This window comes from Talpa occidentalis, unplaced genomic scaffold (assembly GCF_014898055.3).
Source record: "Talpa occidentalis isolate TD23 unplaced genomic scaffold, MPIMG_talOcc4v2.1 talOcc4.12, whole genome shotgun sequence".
Taxonomy (NCBI): domain Eukaryota; kingdom Metazoa; phylum Chordata; class Mammalia; order Eulipotyphla; family Talpidae; genus Talpa; species Talpa occidentalis.
The window spans coordinates 71,724,791-71,744,323 of NW_023601212.1; the positions used below are offsets into that span (position 1 = coordinate 71,724,791).

Here is a 19,533-nt window from a genome sequence, read left to right on the forward strand (position 1 = left end):
GAGGGGGCAAGTCTACCAGTGGCCCCCTCCAGCTCCTTGGCACAGTGAGGGGAGTTCAGGCACAGAATTTATCAAACACTGCCTCAAATCCCAACTCTCTGTGACCTCTTAGGGACTTATTGGCTCATTTCATCTTTGTGGCCCGCCGTCCCTCTCTGAAAAATGACATAAAACATGACTCAAACTTCTAAGATCGACCTGGGGACTCAGTGGGTAATGGGCTGCCTGAGAGCCACTCTGTTCCAGGGTCTATGGCTGGGGGTACACTAGACCTGACCTTGTCACCAGGAATGACACAGGCTATTGGGAGATCCCGGGAGGTCCCCAGAGAGGGTTTCTCAGGCTCTGATGGAGCCTGTGTGCAGCCAGGGAGGGCACAAGGGGGTGGGTGCAGGGGCTGTTTGGTGAACAGAGTGTAAAATGAACTCAGATCCCTGGTTGAGAAAGGTCAGCGGCAATGGCTTGGAGGTTGGGTAGGACAGAAGATGGAGATTACCCTTTCTGTTGGGAGACCATTCTTACTGACCCAGCCAGTGGACAGTTTAAATCTTGGTCGAAAACAGATTGTACCAGAAACATCTTGAATATTTTTTCAAGATGTGAGTTGTGGGGCACAGCTCCTACATAAGACCCTTAAGTCAGAATCTTTGGAGGCCTGAACTCAGGAACCTCTTTTTAGTGGGACCCCCAGGTGATTCTAGGATAAGGAGATAAATCTAAATCTGGGATCAGTGGCCCCTAGGGTGCCCCCAGGTGAGTGGGACACCCAGGTGACACTTGTGCGTCAGTCAGGGGCTAGCCTTGCTCACAGCCTTCTGCTCCCTGTCCTCCTGCAGATGAGCAAAGTGTGGAATGATCTGAAGCCCAAGCTAAACTGCCTCTTCGCGGGACCAAACAGCTCCCTGACCCCACCGAGGTCGCCACAGGATGGCCTCTCTCTTCACTAGTGCCGAGAGGACCGGGGCGAGAGCTCCGGCGTCCTCACTAAAATGTCTTTCCAAACGGTGTGTCCCTGTTTAATTCCCTCAGACAGCGCTGCGCCCCCCTCCTGTGTGCTCCCCGGCCTGGGGCTGAGGCCTCTGGAGCAGAAGAGCTGATGCTGGGCAGGGTAGGGCCATAGCTGTCCCCTCGGGGGGAGCAGAGCCTAGCATCCCAAGGCCTCTCAGCATCCACTGAAGACCCAGGGTCTGCTGCAGCGTCCCCACCCCCTCTGGCCTGACACCTGCCCTGTGGCCTGTCGTTTTGGTGCTGAGAAGTGTTCAGTTCCCTGAAATGATTTCTCCTGATACGCAGCACAAGTGGAAATGATGGTTTGCACACAGCAGATGGTGCCTGGGAGCGTGTGCAAGGAAGGGGGCATGTGCTAGAACAGTCAAAAGGGTGAGGGAGAGGAAGCTGAGGCCTCATGGTGGCAGGATAGTCTCTGCAGCCAGCACTCTGCTGTTGCACAAGTTGTGCCTTTGACATGTAATTGGGCAGTGAGAGTCAGACAGGTAATTAAGGCCAGCAGATGCCCTGGATGCGTGTGTGTGGTGCCATGAGTGCCTATGAGTTGGCAGCTGTGCCAGAAGGTGAGGATCTAAGAGTCACTGGGTGCAGAGTGCTAATTTCCAGGGGATGAGCTCCAGAGGTGCCCCAGGGGTTTTGGGCTGGGTCTTACCTCTAGAGTAATCTCCCCACGTCATCGTCATATGCAAGCACACACCTCTCAGCTTCCTTTCTCACTGTGGTAACTGAGGGGACAACTTGTCCCTGTGTGGGATGAAGTGATTGTAGAGCTCCATGGGGTAGTATCTGCCGAGGCCTGCAGCCAGATTGGCCCTTTTGGTTTCTTGGCCTGTGAGTTCCCTATTCGCACCGGCGGGAAGAGATGTGAGATTCAGACTTGACCATGGCGTTGCTGAGCTGCCTACCTTATTTTTCAGTCTGATGGGGATGTTTCACTTTTGCCTGTGTGTCTATGCAGCATGCACCAGAAACAGAGGAGGGGGTTCTCAGGTAACTGCATGCCCCCAGCAGGCTGGTTTCCCTAACAAACTAATGCATATCACAGTCCAGGGGAGAGGATCTTTTGGATCTGGCCAGACAGCTGTGTCAGGCCAGGATGCTCGTGTGGATTACATGGGAGTGGGGGTGGGAGATACTGCGCCTTCCCTGCCCCAGCCTGAGGCTCCTCAACGGCCTTTCTGTGCCTGTGTAACTTCTGGCTGAAGCAAGGGACAGCGTCACCCAGAGTCCCGTGATTGGGGGCTGTTAGGATCACGTGCCCATGTTTCTGGACTGCTTTGCTTTTTGATCTGCGTGAGACAAGTTCTCAAACATCTTGAGTGGGCCTGTGCTGCCCCACAGGGTGGGTCCCTCCAGCACTGTGTATCCTTAAGCCAGAAATTATGACCACACGCTTCTTCTGTCTCACCCTGTGGTGGCACCGCAGAGCTGCCATCGCTTACCTGCCTGGGTCCTGCTCATGGGGGTCAAGGACAAGTGACCACAGCATACTGGAGTTGAGTGAATGCACTAACCCCCAACCAGGTCCATCTGGAAGGGCACTTCTAGTTCACCCCAACCTCCAGCCCCTGCACTGTAGGAATTAGGGATGGTCAGGGCACTGTGTTTTTCAGCCAGGATAGCACGGGTCATCTTCCCACCAAGCCTCGCTGTTGGCCCTGACCCTGGGCTACTGCTGGTGGGTCCTCAGGCTTGGGGGTCTGGTGTTTTCTGCTGGTATTTACCTGGGGGAGGCTGCTCTCAGCTCCAAGGTGGAGGACCCGGGGTGATAGAGTCTCTGCTCACCCGCCTCTATACCTTCCTGCTACCTGAGCTCTCCCTGCAGACTGGGGAGAGTGCACATCGCTGTGGCCATGCCACATCCATGGAGAACATCCCAGTGGGATGTGCCGTCGACAGGGTCCTGCCATTCCAAGAAATCCATTGTTGTAGGAAGACTGGCGTGAAGTCCAGCCACTGCCTTAGCGTGCCTCGGAACTCTGGCATAGGTCAGGGCCTTCCAGTCTGTGTCCAGTCTGTTCTTCCCGTGTCCACCTACTCAGTGGTTACAGATGAGCTCTGGCCCCTTGGGCTAGCACCACAGAATAGGAAAGGAAGATGTGACGGGGGACATGTGACTCATCAGCATGGTTCTGTATCTAAGGCCTTCCCTCTTTGAGGGAGTCGGTTTTTTGTATGAAGCACTTTATAAGGCTGCAGGAATTAATTACTACCACACCCAATAAACTGGAATTGTTTACAAATGATATATATTCTGAGATTTTTATCAATAAACTTACATGAACAATTATTAAACATATTTATAAAAGTTGGGTACAGCTGTGCGTTCTTTGTATAAGTCACTGTTAACTCCCTCCCACCCCCTCATCCCTGTTCCAGGTGGTCAGAAATCAGGATGAGAATGGCCCATTCTCTTGGGGTGGGGTGACTCAGCCAGGGTGACCCTGGGCCCTGCCTCAGTTTCCCTTACTGTAAAAGGGAGCGAATCACAAAGTGGGGAGGGGGTGAGAGAGGAGGACATGCCCCCTGATTTACCCTGTGACCCCAGCACTAACCTGGGCACTGAGCAGATGGAAGCCAGGCCCTCCTCACCTTAGGGGTAGTCAGAAAGCTGACCCCTCCTCTCTTAGGCACATGTCTTCTCTGCTCCCATTTCCGCCCCATGGTGCAGTGGCCAGGGTCAAAGCCTAGCACATCTGGCAGCTCCCTGAGGTCAGGGCTGGACTGGCTGTGGTGGGGCCCAGGGAAGGACGTTTAATAGGTAAAAGACATTTATTTTCCTTTCATCCAGTTGAGTTACCACATAGAAACACACCCCAACTCTCGGCTCCGAAGCCTGCCTTGTCCCTCCTTTAGACGAAGTCCACCTCGCGAAGCGTGTAGTCCAGGATGGTGTCCTGATCCTGGAGCCTGAAGTATCCCTGGAACTTCCTCTTCTGAAGCAGGAGGGGGAACCAGTAGCAATTATCAGGCCACATGTCACTAAAGGGGATCTGGTCCAGGTGGAACCACCGAGGGCGCATCTCTGCAGTGGGTGGAAAGGAAGAGCACCCCCATTCAACCCAGGTTTACACTGACTGGTGAGGAATTTACTGCAGGATTCTCTGCAAGGAACTTGACACACAGCAGGTCCTGTTCAGCATCCTTTCATTATAACTGATGGGAAAAGAAACCCCGGGCAAACTGATGAATGTTTTTCGAGGACCTGCTTTCCTTACACATCGTTTTGCTTCTAGTCACAGTTCCCAAAGGTGACTTTAGTGAGGACTTACAGTACTTGGTACTTAACTCTTGTGACCACTGCCCATTTACAGACTGGGAAGAAGGCTGTGGCTGGTGCGTTGAGGCCGTGCCCTCGGAGAGGGAGTGACAGGGCAGGGCTGCCGAGTGCTGGCTTCCTGACCCGACTTTCACTGCAGTGGTGGAGAGAAGGCACAGGTCCCAGGACTCACCATCGCTCTCCTCAGGTGTCCCGTGGACACTGTCTGTGCAGAAGATGTGCACATCCATCAGCTCAGGTTTATCCACGAACTCAAACACGATGTGGCCCATCTTGTCCAGTGTGTCCACGGTCAGACTGCTCTCCTCCTGCAGCTCCCTGGAGTGGAGAGACAGATGAACAGAAGGTGACAGAGCACGTGCCCATGTCCACACAGCCCTGAGAACGGTGCAAGGAGGGTGGGGGAGTGGGTGTTTGCACATGTGCACCTAAGGGCCGAGGTATCACAGGGAAACCTGGGAACCCGGGGGGGAAACATCATCTACAATACACCAATAGTTCCCCACCTGGCTGACCTTTGGATTTATCTGGGTACCTTTTTTGAAAATTGATTTGGTTCAGAGATTCTAGGTCAGGATTGTGCTGAGCCACTAGCTGGGAAGCATAGGCCTACCTAGTCAACACCCTCCTTGCACCATGTAGCAGCTCAGGCCTGGCTGAGCTGTTATTTGGAGGTGTCCTGTGAGGTTGGGAGAGCTGGGCACCCCTCATCCCCTTCAACTGTGCTCTCCCCATGAGGCTGTGGCAGCTGCATGAATGCTGCTCACCAGGTTCCAGACTAGGTACTTGGGCCCCAAAGCTAGGTCTTTCTGTCCATAGGTGTATCATTCCAGCCTCATGCTAAGCTCAGGGGCCAAGCCACAGGTTTCTGCTGTAAGTTCTGAAGGAGGAGCTCTTTTATTTTGTTCATCATGGAGATACCTTCCATCTTCTCCCCCCTAGCTCATCCATAGTTGGTTACATGCGAAAAGAGCTTTGGGCCAGTCTGGCACCCTGTCCTCCCCATTCTCAGGATCCTGTCCCCACCAGCTCTGCTTGAGGGAGTGGGGGTGAGGGCTGACTGGCCACAGGAAGCATGCAGTACTGACTCACCCGGTATAGCCCCTCATTCTAGATATTTCCAGAACTACATGTTCGCTGTAGAGGATCTAGCAAACACTCATGGACTGGCCACCCAGAGAACCCTTGCTACCATTTCAATGTTTTTCCTTTGATCTTTCTTCTTTGTACAGCCCTGAAAGAAAACTGCAAGCACAGGTGCATTTCACACAACAGCAGTGACATTCTGCACCTCAAGGAACTCAAGTGGCTTCTCAGCAGTTATGTATTATAGACTAAAAAGCTCATTTATGGAGAAAGCCCATGATGAACCTTTGATGTGCGCCCCACACCCCTAATTTCTCAGTCATGGTGCTGCTGCTTCAGTCATCGGAAGCGCGTTCTGGAACACTGACTGGGCTCAGACTCTCGGGACTCCTGCAGCCGCTGCTGCCAGGAGACTGTTCGTCCTGTCAGGCTCACTTCCCCATCACCCTATATTTACTCATTTCTATAAAAATGTTCTAATTATGTCCGACCGTTTATAGTTGCATGTTAAAAAAAAAATAGTTTTAGCTTTGATCTCTTATGTTGGGAGCACCATACTTAATAAATTTCCATGCCTGTAATAAGGGACAGGAGGCTACTTTGCTCCTTACATACACATGCTGGGTTAAATGGTCTTATTTACAAGGATGCCTTCCCCAGTATGGAGTCCATTCTGACTTCCCACGGGCCCCCCCTCTATCTGCTGCTTTTCAGATGCAGGCCTGTGGAGGTTTTGAAAGCTAAAATTGACTCATGGAGATGGTTAATTACAATTAGACTTGATCTAAAAATTAGGTGTGTTTTCATTTGTGGGGTGCAAAGAGCTCCCCAATTAAATGTAATAGAAGCGCTCAGCAAGCCCCTACCCCTCTGGCAGCAGGCTGGTGGATTTGATTTTAAAAAAACTTCACCTACTGATTTAATGTTTTGACTGAAATTTTCCCTGAGCATATGGCAGTGTAGGGAATATCAGTAATCTTGGGGACAGAGCTAATCTTGTTTCACAGGCAGTATGACACTGTTGATTTTGCTAAAGTGTTTGATTGTCTCATGATGCTCAGCTCCCTAGACAGCAGATGGAGAACAGGATGAGTAACACATTAAACAAAGCTACAGCAGCTCAGCCTCTGGCTGAGTGGAGGGAGGTGGGTGAGGGGCCCTGCCATCCTGGGCCTGCTCAGGGATCCCTTCAGCAGTTCCTCCTTTGCTCTCTCTTACAGAGTTTTGAACACTCGGTGTCCTCCCCAACCCCGGGGCTGTCGGGGATGCTGGCCAGAAAGATGTGCACACTCCACCTGCCCACAGCCCAAACCTGGTTCTGAGGGACTCCAGGCCCCCAACTGCCTGTACCCCTCGCCTGAGAACAGGGCATCTTGATGCTCAGATGGCTTCCCAGCATGCAGGAGGGATTTGCACAGGGCCATCTGAAGTGAGGAGGTGGGTAAAGAGGGTATAATAACCTGGTTCTTGAACTGTGACACCAATGGGCAAAAGGGTCGTGCACAAAGGATGTGCCAGACTTGCTTCTGAAGCCCCTTTTTGCACTTCTGAAGCGGTGGCAGCCAGGGCTGGCAGCCTACGGGCAGCTCTGTGCAGAAGTGCACACAACCCTGGAAACTGACCTGTCTCCGCCTGCTCCTCACCTGTAGCAGAACAGTCCTGTTGGAGAGTGCCTGACCCTTGGCTGCTCCCCAGCTAGTACCTGAATAACCCTAGGGAGAGGACATGGGCTTCCCAAGAGACTCCTCAGAGCCAGCATCCTGCTACTCAGCCAAGGCCGATTGATCTAAATTGGACCCTGGATATTGACTGTTTGACCTCAGTCTCAGGGTGAGGCCTAGTCCTGCCTGAATGGAGAGTGTCTGCGGGGCGATATCCTGACCCTCTAGCTCACTGCTTATGAACATGGAAACCACTGATGCCCTCTGGTCACACGAGAGGTTCTGCTGTGGAAGGGTGTGCCCTGGTGGATGCCCAGGTATCAAACAGGAGCTGGGTGGTTTGGGAGGAAGCCTCCTCCAAGCCTGCACCTGGCCCTGCAGCAGCTGTAGCCCTAGCCATTGCATGAAGCTTCCAAAGGGCAATTAAGAGTCTTGAATAGGGTGACTGCGACCGACATAATAAAGCTATGAATAATTCTGAATATCAAACATCAAAGTCATCGGTTTTATGATGTTTGGGATCTGTGGTAAGGTCAGAACCTGGAATGAGCCTGGAGCTGGGGCTGCCGGTCCAGGGGCCTCTGCTTATAGATAGCAAGTTCTAGAGAGCTGGCCTAGTCCCCTCCATCCATGTTCAAACCCAGCACAGCAGCTGCACATCTCCGCCCAGTTTATTCCTATACCCATGCAGTCATGTAATGCCTTTGGACTCCTGGTAACCGTGGAAAAGAAAACCCTTTGGTTTGTCACTATGTCATATGTTTATGACAAGGTAGCACTGCAGTGCAGTGGGACCATGGTTTTTTCAACAAGCCATGGTGGGTCAGCTGGATATTTATGTGGGATTAAAAAAAAAACATATCAATTCCAGAGAGATTAAAGATCTAACCCATTCTGAAAGGTTTAGGGAAGAAACCAGGAGGAGATCTTCTTAAGCTTGGGACAGCCAAAGAGTTCTTAAAAATGATAACCATAAGAAAAAGCTATATACGGAATCACACAGAAATGATTAAACTTTATCAAAATATCATTTAGAGTAAAAAGACAAGCTACAGAAGATATCTGCAATACATGTATCTGATAGCATGTCTAAAAGGTGAGATACTTTGCTTTCCACTCCTGCATAGAAGGAGCTTGGGAGTCACCACTCCATCTTAACAACAAGTAAAAAGTTGAACAGACTGAAGCATCATTTCTTGTGAGATCCACGAGAGGGAATGTAAATGCTGCCCCCAAGATAAGAGACAGACAGGAAAGTGGGGTCAGTGCCAGCTCAGCAGAGTAGAGAAGGCATGGACACACCTAGGGACCCAGCACGGGAACCAGCACTGGGAGGCGAAGCTGAACAGAGACGGAGCACATGCAGGAGGCTTGTGTGCACGAGTCTAGACTGTGAAACTCCAGGGGATCCTGCCAAGAGGCCCCCACAAGAGTGTGAAATTTACCTCCCAAATCTCGACCAGGTTCCACAGTAACGAATGGAGAAAAATCCCTGAGCTTCTGGCAGGAGGAGGAGAAGGAAGTGTTCTGAAACACTGCAGCTCTTCCTAACTAGCCCTGCCTTCAGGGCGCAGTTAACCAGAGCCTAAGCTGCTGCCATTTTATCAGAGCCTAACAGACCCCAGGAAGGGAAACATCCAATTCCAGCCTCCTGCAGCCAGCCTGTCCCACCCAAGTGGGGAGAAAAAGAAACTGAGAAAGTCTGTGACATTCACAGTCTAGGGCTCCCTGAAGGACTGAGACCCAATCACTGACCTAGTGATGTTCCCTCCCCCCACACCTCATCACCACACCACTAAAGGCCATTTACAGAAGCTCCTGAACCTGGTCCAGACTATCCAAAGATCAAGGAAAAAAAAAAAATACAAGTCACACTAAAAGGCAAATAATATAATTTTAAGAGAGAACATCAGAACCAGACATGGCAGAGATACTGGGATTATTAGACAGAGAACATAAAACATGTGTGAGCACTATGCTAGGGGCTCTCAGTGTGTGCAAGAACAGATGTGCAGTGTAAGCAGAGATGGAAGTCCTAAGAACCAATGCTAAAGATAAAAGTCACTAAGAGAAAGAATGTCTTTGATGGGCTGATTAGTAGACGGGACATGGCTGAGCAGGCAATCTCTGTGATAGAAGATACAGCAATAGGAAAATGGAAAAGCACAGACAACAATGACTGAAAAAAAAAAAAGGGCAGGGGGAGAGAGAGGGATGAAAACAGGAGGGAAGAGCACAAGGGACTAAGGTGATGCAGGGGTGAATGGGTGGTGGGAATTTTAAGGGGTCTACATGAGAGGAGAAAGCATACACTGTATAAAAAGGAGTAATAATGTAACGTACATATATATAAAAAGGACATAATATAAAAGCACTGAAAGAGATGTAAGAGAAGCAAACAGGAGGACTATTTGAAACAATAATTACTGAGAATCTTCCTATATTAATGTCAGACACCCACAGTTCTGGAAGCTCAGGGCAGTAAGTAGGATATAGGCCCTCTCTGTACCTCCCAGGCATGTTGTCTTCAAACTACAGAAAATTAAAGATTCTAAAAGCAGCCAGAGGGAAAAAATAAAGATACGAATTGCATCCAACTTCTCAAAAACCAAGCAATGGAGAATAAAGTGAAATAGTTACTGTGTTGAAAGGACCCCCTGCCCTGGCAACCAAGAATTCTGTACCCTACAAAATTACCTTCACAAGCGACAGAGAAATAAAGAGGTTTTCAGTGCCTGCCACTGAGCAATGCTTGGGTGGTGGATGTTTCAAACATCAGTAACCTAATGGTCTGGGTAGGACAGCTATTCTAATGGCAAGAGCAGACCTCTGGCGCCCACCTGCTTCTGTCCATTTCCCTTCTGTATCTTCTGCACCCAGTATACCTCCAGCATGGCTCATGCGGCAGGGGATGCTCACCAGACTAGGCTTTCTCCAGGTGAGTCCTTCCAGTGCAGGACCAGCTGCAGTTCCTGGCAGTTGCCAGGAGGAATGACTAAGGCACCAGCAGGGCAGTAGCCCTGGTCCCAGGCCAAGGAGGGAAGGTGCATGTGAGGCACATGACTTGCAAAGCTTTTTGAATTAAGGGCTGTGACCCTGTCATGTACCATGAATTCAACAGAGTATATTGTGACTGGCAAGTTTAAAAAAAAAACAAAACAGGCACAGAGACTATCATTTTGGAGCATTTTCATGTCTTAATGGTATCAATATATCAGAGTATAAAACATTTCTTATAATGGGCTGTGCTCATGTGATTATAAAAAGACCCCAAACTAGAAAGCCACAGGGTTGTGGCACCCCCAGCTTTCTTCTCTTCCAGATACACTGGTAACATGCATTTGGGGATTTGTTCTCCTCTCCAAGGAAGTGGCCTTAAGGTTGCTGTAGGGTAAGGAGAGATGTCAGGCTTTTCTGCCCTCCCACCAACAGGATAGATGATGGATCCTTGCGGTCCTGAATGCATGCCTGATGGCGGGCACCTGGAATAGGGTGTGGGCATAGGTAGATGGGATTCACATGGGCTAAGACTGTGCTTTTAAGGGCGGCGTCATGGGGACGCCAGCAGAAGCCAAGAAGCCGAGAGAGAAGCAAGAGAAGCAGAAGCCAAGAGAAGGCCGGAGAGCCCAGATAGAGTGAAGACTTGCTGGGGCCTGGGAGGCCTGCCAGTCTCCCGGCCCCCCAGCACCCCTGCCTGCGTGTACCTAGTAATCCCAATAAAAGACCTGCAGAAGCCACTGAGGACTCTGACTCCTCCTTTACCTGGTCTGCATGGGATCCTAGAAAACCTGCACTGTGTCCAGTCCTGCCCTTACAGTTGCCAACTGTTTTCAGAATAAGAGTAACGTTAGCAGGTCCTAAGGGTCTATGTAGTGGTTTGTGACTTTCACACACACAATCCCATTTTATCCCAACAAGACTGCAAGGAGTGAAAAGGGCAAGGAATCTGTTCAGGTGTGCTGCTCACTGTCTCTGGGCTTCATTCCATCCTAACGTGAAGCTAGTTGTGTTGAGAAGTAATTGAGACTGTGCTAAAGGTTTCTGATACAAACATTCGTCATCAGTTTCCTGAGCAAATGAATACATGGAGTGGCTGACCAGTCCTGCAGCTAGAAAGGGGAAGTCAGGACTTCCCAATGCAAGCCACATGCACAGCAGCTTCCCAAATCTACCCAAAAACCACCGGCACACACAGCAACACCAGCATGTACTCAGCACTGTGCCAGGTCTTTATGTGCACTGTTTCCTCTAATCTTCCTGATAATCCTTATAGGTGGGTACTGTTATGCCCATTTTGTCAGATGAAGAGACTGAGGCTCATGCACATGCTCTAGGTCACACAGGTCTAAGTGGTGACATCGAGGGTTGGCTCTATGGTTCTTCCGTGTGCAAACTAGTTCCAAGGTCAGGCTATCTCTCCCTCACCTTTTGGCCCCGTCTTCGATGGTCTCTCCTTCTTCGACTTTACCCCCAAAGCCATTCCACCGGCCAGCCCCGAAGCCTCGTTTCTTCATGCCCAGGAGAACTCTTGAAGGCTGTATCACTAAAACCAAGGTGTACAGTCTGGAAGGACGCATGGTCCCAGTGAGTTCTATGAAGAAGGCAAGAGGGATGATTAGCTTAGCACAGGAGTGGATGGGGTATGGAGGAAAACCTGTGCACTGTAGTGGTGGCAGAGGCCAGGTGGATTGGAAATGTGCTCTCAAAGGCAGGGATGAAAGCCAAGGTCTTTTCCACCTAGATATGAATGGCTTGCCTTGTGGCAGGTGGAACAGATGATTTTCTGGGTTAGAATGATTTTCTGGCCTGGCCTTCAGAACCAGGCCTTAGTGCCCACTTTGCCAGGCCAATGTAGCAGGTCTGGTGATGGCCACTCTGTCATTTACCCCCTTCTTAGCACAGGGGTGTTTCCACTTTCTTGGCCAAGGTCCAGAAGTAGGAGGGCAGACCAGCCCCCAGGCCCAACTAGCACCAAAATAACCATGTAGTTTATTTTTATTTAAGATTTTTAAATTTATACATACAAGAACTGGGGTACAGGCTAGAGGTGTGGGGGGTGAGAGAATTCACCAGAGACAGAGTGGGTAACAGAACAGGCAGATTGACTGTAGTACACTGCTGAGGGGAGCCGCGGGCAAATCAGGAGAGGTCTGCTGCGCCATGTGGCTAGATCCCTGGATGGCCGGGGATGGAACTTGTGCTACAGAGAGCTTCACAGTGCTGTGCTTAACCCCTTGTGCCACCAGGAAGCCCCCTAGCCATGCAATTTATCCAGTGGTTATAGGGTCAGTCTTTGGCCTTGGCCTTTTCATCAGTGGGGTCTTCTTCTGGCCTTTGAATCTGGCTTCTGCCTCTCTGCAGACCTCCAGATTTTCAAGGAATGCATGACTCCTGAAAGTGAGGCCACCCAGTGAGACCTGGCTAGTTTTTTCCCTCTGTGACAGGAGTGCATACACTGTACACAAGTGTCGCTGCTCTAGAACCTGGCACTCAGAAGAACCATTGCCGCCAGGTCCTCTTGCTGGAATAGGTGAGAACCACCTCTTGAGGGTGATGTCTGGAGAAATGCTGGAGGCCCAAGTCCATGTCTACCCCGGCCTCGATCTACTGGATTTGGGGTAGTTAGCCTCCAGCTCCCCTCCGCAGGCGCCTTGGTCCCATAGTCTACCCGAGGGGCTGGGAGGCTGGCAACAGGACTGAGCAGGCCCACATGTTACCCAAGCGGCCCCTGAATCCAGTCATCTGTAAATTGGGGCCTGTTACCAGAGACCTAGACACGTAGAGCTCCTGGATGAACCTTTCATACGTGGGCTCCCGAAAAATGCAATTCTCCAGCCGTCCCACCCAGGGGTCCGGTGCCCCCAGGTGTGCCCGCCCCGGTCCGGCACTAGCTCCTTCCACCTCCTCCCACTCTCTCTCCGGCCCCGCCGCTCTCCGTTCCGCTCTCCAACTCACCAGACCCCGGCGGGTCCCCGCAGCCTCCGCACAGCCGGCCCCGCTCGGTCTACCCGAGTACGCAGCCCCGCGCGCTCCTCCGAATCCGCGAGCCGCTTCCGGGGGCGGGGGCCGGACCGGAAGCGCGGCCGGCACTTCCGGCGGCGGGAGCTTGAGCGGGGCCGCCATGGCCGGGTGAGTGCGCGGGTGCCGGGGCTTTGAGGCGTTTGAAGAACGCCTGCTGCATGGGTGGGGGGAGTCGGGGGTGCCGCGCCGCCCCCACTTTCTGGTGGGAATGAGCGCTGAGCCCGCCTCGGCCTTGGCGGGCTGACGGGGGATACTGAAGGCCCGGTGACCATGAGCAGTCGGCGGGGCTCCCGGGGAGCTGCCGAGGGGCCCGTGAAGGGCTTTAGAAAGCGGAGGGCGGTGAGGTGACCCTGCTGGGAGAGGTCGTTAGAAGAGGACGGGACCCATGAGGTGACCGTGGAGGTGAAGCTTGAGAGCAGCACCGCAGCCCTGCAGGTACGCGGCTCTGAGCACAGAAGCTGATGCGGGGACTCGAGGAGGTGGACGGGTGTGAGAGGTCAGCTGTCCAAACCAGGTGGGCTCGGAGTGTGCAGCTCTTTCCACTCTCCACTCCTCCCCTTAGTCCGGGACTCAATTCTGCCCCTTGGACCACTCTGTCCTCTTCCTGTTACTCCCGAGAGGCCCCTTTAACAGCGCTTCCAGTCGTTGTCTGCAATCTTGTCAACATGTTGTGGTGGTAAGCCTGGAGCCACGGGGATAATGATAACTTAATTTTCTCACTAGAAAAACATGGAACTTGGAGGATTGTTCTGAGAGTTAAAATGAAGGGAGGTCTGGATAGCTGCTACGATGCCTGGCATAGTGGCCAGTCTGTAAACTTTTCCAGAGAAATTGCCTCTCAACTATTCACATTGGTTGAAGTCAATTTTATTTTTTTAAATATTTATTTATTCATTCATACAAGAACCGGGGTACAGGCCAGATGTGCGGGAGTGTGAGAGGATTCACCAGAGACAGAGTGGGGAACAGAACAGGCAGATTGACTGAAATACACTGAAATACACTGCTGACGGGAGCAGCGGGCAAGACAGGAGATGTCTGGGTCATGTGGATCACTACCTTGGTGGCGAGACAGGAGATGTCTGGGTCATGTGGGCTACTACCTTGGTGGGGGATGGAACTCATGCTGCAATGACTGCTGATAGCTTCGCAGTGCTGAGACTTAACCCCTTGCACCACCAGGAGCCCCCTTGAAGTCAATTTTATTAAGACAATGACAGACCAGGGTCTGTGCTGGCCACAGAAGCCATGAAACTAAGTAACCAAGGCAGGACTTGAACTTCGGGGGTTTTCATAGTCTCTCAATCCAGGGGAAATGTGCACTAGATGAGAAAGAATCTATTTTAATTAGTTTCATCAGTGCTGGGAAAATTTTGGTTGATTTGAAGAAGCTATCATTGGTGTTTAAGTTTGCTTTCTAAAGAAAACTTCCAGGGGAACAATTGCTTCTTGGCTAAGTGATAGATACCCATTGTCTGAGTCAGCTTCGACTGCCATAATGTGCCATCAACCAGCGTGCTCAAATAACTGAGATTTATTTCATAGAGTGCTGGAGGCTGGAAGTCTGAAATCAAGGTTTTGGCAGGGCTGGTTCCTTCTGAGTCTTCTCTCCTTGACTTATAGTCAGTTGCCTTCTTCCCTGTTCTCATGTGGTCTTCCCTCAGTGTGTGTCTGTCTTGATGGCTTCTCATAAGGACACCTGTCAGATTAGGGCCCAAGCTAATGACCTCATTTTAACTTAATTACCTCTTTAAAGGCCAGACATGTTTTGAGTTACTGAGAGTTAGGACTTAAACATCTGGATTTGGGGGGTATACAATTCAGCTCATAACATATGCTTCCTGGCTGTATGGTCTTGTAGAATCACTTACCCTCTTGGACCTCCTTGGCCCATCTCTGAAAATGTGTGGGTTGAACTGAGAACCCCACTGAACTTGCAATCTGCTTATCTGTTGATGCCAACCTGTTTGCTTCCTTTTTCTCTCATCAGGTTCTTGAAACTAGTATGTGCTTCCCTCCTGCGCCAGAAGTTCCATACCACTAGCAGTCACTACAGGGGTCGGACCGGCGCGGAGCACCTGTGGCTGAGCAGGCATCTGAAGGACCCATTTGTGAAAGCTGCGAAAGTGGAGAGTTATCGGTGTCGAAGTGCCTTCAAGCTTCTGGAGGTGAATGAGAAGCACCGAATCCTACAACCTGGCTTCCGGGTGTTGGACTGTGGGGCGGCTCCTGGAGCGTGGAGCCAGGTGGCTGTGCAGCGAGTCAATGCTGCAGGCACAGGTGGGGCTTCCACGCTGCTCTTAGGCCTTTTGACCACCAAGAGTCTGCAGACACATGCCAGCTGTCCTCCACCACAGAGGACACAGAGTGGCTGAGCTACTTTGTGAAGCACCAACCTCTGTGTTGGTTGTTTAGTAGTGATGATAAAAATATATTTTCCAAATGAAAGACAAGGTAAAAAAAGTATAATGAAAGTCACCTTAAATCATACCACAGTGATATACATGTACATTAATATGTTAGTGTACATCCTTAAAGAATGTTTTTTGCACACATAAGTACATACGTACACTTTCTTACTCTTTAGAAAATGATATTGTATCATATACTTGTTGCTGATTTAGAACTTTTATGGAGCTATCACATAATGATACTGACATTTTTCCATGACAGTCCCACTGAGTTGTCCCCAGAGGTTTCCAGGTCCTGATTTTTGGATGCCTGGGTTTCATGGGTCTTACTTAGACTTTCCTTCTCCCCAGCCCCCAGGGTCTCCACTCTTTCTCAACCCAAGTTATCTGTTTCCTATTAGGGGGTTTTGCCAAAGATTTTCTATATTAAAAGTTCCCTTATAATAAACCAGCTACCTCTCCAACTTAGCTAAACAGTTGCCTACTGTTCTGGTTGGCTTTTGTACTGTTGGGTGTTTAACCTGTTTTGTCTTGGACTCTGGGTTGCTTTCAGAAGTGCACAGTGCTGTGAGGAGTATGAGAGTGCTGTGTTATACTTAATTTAAACAGAATGGTACAGTTCACAAAGATTTCTTCCAAACTCTCGAGATTGGGGACATTTGTGTCCATCTTCTTGATGGGAAAATTGAAGTTCATAGGAATTTAGTGGCCTGCTAGCAGTCAGAGCCAGAAGTGTTGGTCCCTCGGTTCACTCACCAGCCTCATTGCTGGTCTTAGGATTCCACAGGCTCTAGGTCAGTTTTAACACTTTCCTTGATTTTTTTTTTTTTATTTAGTTCAATTACTATTAGTTGACTAAATGAATGAATTTATGTCAGGAATTTTAGTTCCTCTTAACCACTGCTGAGCCTATCTATAGAAATTATTAGTAGTTTTGCTAATATCCACAACTGATAGTAGTTCATGTTCTAATTGCTCTTTTGGAGAAGCAAGAAAATGGCCAAGTTTACCTGGTAGGCAAGAAGTGGTAGAAGCAAGTTGTGTGTGGATAATCTGACTTAGTTTCTTTCCTCCCAAAAGTTGCAAAAACGCAACCAACACCATTAGTGCACACTTTGAGGTAGTAAGGCCTGGGATGTCAAAGGAAAAAAAGAAATCTGAGATGTCGTATTTTCCAGGGCTGAAGGTTGAGTTTTCACCTTTGCAGTGAGGTACTCTGCAACATACCTGGACTTCCATTCTTGAGATAAAAATAAAATAGCCCCCTCCCTCCCAAGTCTTTGTATTATCTAACTACTTAGCAGATCTGTAACTTACCACCTTAATTTACCAACTCTGGCATTTGTCATCAGAACAAAGGTCCTCAGTACAGGGAAGTGATACAAAGATGGGAGACCTGGGCGAGTGATAAAGGGCCTTTAAGGGATTTTGAATGTAGCTGCAGCTTGAGGGGAGTGGGAACTGGGGACAGCTTTGTGTAGGCAGGACATCTTGTTTTAGTAAGGTTAATCAGACGTCTTTTCATATCTTTTTGTATATATTTTATTTATGCATACAAAAACTGGGATGGAAACCAGAGGTTTGGGGGGTGAGAGGATTCACCAGAGACAGAGTGGGGAGCAGAATAGGCGGATGAACTGAAATACACTGCTGAGGGGAGCAGCAGGCAAGACAGGAGAGGCCTGCTGTGCCATGTGTGTCAGCTCCCTGGCCTGGGGTTGAACTAATGTTGCAGTGGCTGGCAATAGCTTGATAGAGCTGAGACTTTAACCTCTGTGCCACCAGGGAGGACCTTTTCATAGCTTATTTTTCAAATATGGGCAAGGATCACTTTTTGTAACTTATTTTGGATCTGCCCATTTTTCTCATCTCTTGGCTTGTTTCTGATGGAAAGAAATTGGATAAAGTTGCAGAATGGGTCTGTTGACTTAGTCCAGAGACACTTGTATTTTCCTATTTAGTTTATCATAGACTACTCAGCGATAAGAACCCTTTCATGAGAGCAAGCCTCAGGGAGTGAAATGAAATCAGAGTAGGAATCAAGTGCTGGTGTGGCTCTGGTCTGCTTATCACTCAGGTGTGACTCTGGTACTGTTATTTTTCCTCTGTGGGCTTCAGTTTCCTCAGCTGCAGAAGACCCCCCCCCTCCCACACACACATTGTTTTGTAGGATATGCAGAAAGTAGGAGAAGTCTCATGTCCACTTATTGCACATGAGCTCTTTTTTTTTAGTTTTCACTTTATTTCTATGATTGTATTTTTGTGGGAAGATTCAGGGTGTAAATAAATAATGCATCCACTCTTTCTTAGATCCCAAGGCTCCTGTTGGCTTTGTGCTTGGGGTCGATCTTCTTCACATCTTCCCTCTGGAAGGAGCAACTTTTCTGTGCCCTGCTGATGTGACTGACCCAAGAACCTTCCAGAGGATTGGAGAGCTGCTTCCTGGTGGGAAAGCAGATGTGATTCTGAGTGACATGGCACCCAATGCCACAGGGATCCGTGACCTTGATCACGACAGACTCATTAGCCTGTGTATGTCTCTCCTGGCCCTAGCTCCAGACATCCTTCACCCTGGGGGTACATTTCTTTGTAAAACCTGGGCTGGGAGTCAGAGCCATCTGTTGCATAAGAGGCTGAGAGAGGACTTCCAGAACACAAGGATTGTAAAACCTGAGGCCAGCAGGAAAGAATCTTCAGAGGTGTACCTCTTGGGCACACAGTACCGAGGAGTGAAGGGTTCTTTGGAGGACTGAGGGTTTCTTCTACATTATTGGTCCCTTTTCATTGCAAATGTAGCCTGAGCTCTTTTCCAGAAGAGACTGGGAGAACTGAGCTTAACCTGGGAGATGCAGCAGGCAGAACAAATGGGAGTCTTTTTTTTTTTTTAACTGATAAGATATGACAGAAATATATTCAATGGCCATAATCTACCGTAAGAAACAGCCTGTGATATGATTTACTGAAGAGGAAGTTATGGGAAATAGGCAAAGATAGAAGGATGGAGTTATGTTGAAGGAGAGGGACACACACACATCCCTGTGTAAATTTCCCAGCTTACAAACAGTTGGCAATTAAAGAGAACAACTTTCCACCAAGAACACGTTTTCCAGTTGTTATTTTGGCCAAATTACTTAGAAAAATTTGAAATTTCAATCTGGGGATGAATTTCCATCTCTCTGGTGAGTAATCTGGAAAGGCATTCATTCCTCAAGCAGCAGGAGTTCCCAGGGCAATTTGGGAAGGCATTGGGTTGTGTGTGCTTGGGCTTTTGCTGAATTTGTTGGTGTAATACTCCAAGACCCTAAAGCTAATTGACAAAGCAAGTGCAATGTGGTGCGTTCGTTTAATTTTTTACTCTTTTGAGAACACCAGGCAGATATAGATTATATTACTTATGAATGCAGATTGTATTAAGATTTGTAGAATTGAAGGAAATCTGGTTTTTTCAAAGCCATTTCCTGGAGGTGGGCTCAGTATTCATTGACTGTGATGATGATTAAATCTTAAGGACCAGTACGGGGGTGGGGGTGGGGGGGGGGGAGAACAGATACCCCGGAATCTCCATCACGATCTTATGTCTTAGTCCGGATCCCAGAACAAGCCAGACCTTTTATTTTCAGCTGACAAAAAAAAAAAAAAAAACCAAAAAACAAAAACCCAAAAACAAAACAACAATAAAACAAAGGCCAGCGTATCCCCCTCCTTTCAACCTCCACCGCATTCTCCCTCTCCCCATCCCATTTCGTTCCATTGTGTCCTCTGGAGGAAGGGAGTTCTGACCCTCAGCGCTTATCCCCCGCGGAACTGCACAGGTGAGGAGGAGAATTCGGACAAGCTCGGGAGAGGAAAGTAGGTCGCATCGTCCTGGGAAGCCGCTGTTTGTGGGCCTAGAGAACCGGGCTCACCGGGCACTAGGAAGGTAACCTGCCAGCACAGGAAACTGCCCCGAGGAAAACAACGTGGCGAGCCAGGCGGTGCTGGCGCGGCTAGGGGGGAGCGTTAAGAGCGCACAAAGTTTGGCCCTGATAGGCCGCCGTTGGGCGGTGCTCCCTACACCACACGGTGC

The 19,533-nt window shown here is 49.6% G+C and overlaps 3 protein-coding genes across 5 annotated transcripts in view; 2 read left to right on the plus strand and 1 right to left on the minus strand.

The window, feature by feature from the left end:
- The window catches only part of SNX8 (sorting nexin 8), a 45,360-nt gene extending 42,018 nt beyond the window's left edge, over window positions 1–3,342 (plus strand). For both annotated transcript variants that reach the window (XM_037506706.2, XM_054693551.1), the window contains one exon: window positions 837–3,342. In XM_037506706.2, the coding sequence (XP_037362603.1) occupies window positions 837–947 (111 nt within the window). In that variant the 3' untranslated portion in view covers window positions 948–3,342. The remainder of the gene's footprint in view (window positions 1–836) is intronic.
- Window positions 3,242–13,074, minus strand: NUDT1 (nudix hydrolase 1). Of its 2 annotated transcripts, XM_037506708.2 has the most exons (4): window positions 12,991–13,074; window positions 11,461–11,626; window positions 4,461–4,606; window positions 3,242–4,033 (listed from the first exon to the last, which is right to left on the minus strand). In XM_037506708.2, exons 2-4 carry the CDS (start codon window positions 11,610–11,612, stop codon window positions 3,861–3,863), a joined length of 471 nt encoding a protein of 156 aa, XP_037362605.1. In that variant the 5' UTR covers window positions 11,613–11,626; window positions 12,991–13,074; the 3' UTR covers window positions 3,242–3,860. The 2 variants fall into 2 exon arrangements, with proteins under 2 accessions (XP_037362605.1, XP_037362604.1); XM_037506707.1 differs by having other exon boundaries at window positions 3,991–4,606.
- Window positions 13,075–13,133: 59 nt separating this feature from the next.
- Window positions 13,134–18,963, plus strand: MRM2 (mitochondrial rRNA methyltransferase 2). The gene is made up of 3 exons (XM_037506709.2): window positions 13,134–13,164; window positions 15,047–15,336; window positions 17,778–18,963. The coding sequence occupies exons 1-3, from the start codon at window positions 13,157–13,159 to the stop codon at window positions 18,218–18,220; spliced, it is 741 nt and encodes a 246-aa protein (XP_037362606.1). The 5' UTR covers window positions 13,134–13,156; the 3' UTR covers window positions 18,221–18,963.
- Window positions 18,964–19,533: the final 570 nt, after the last annotated feature.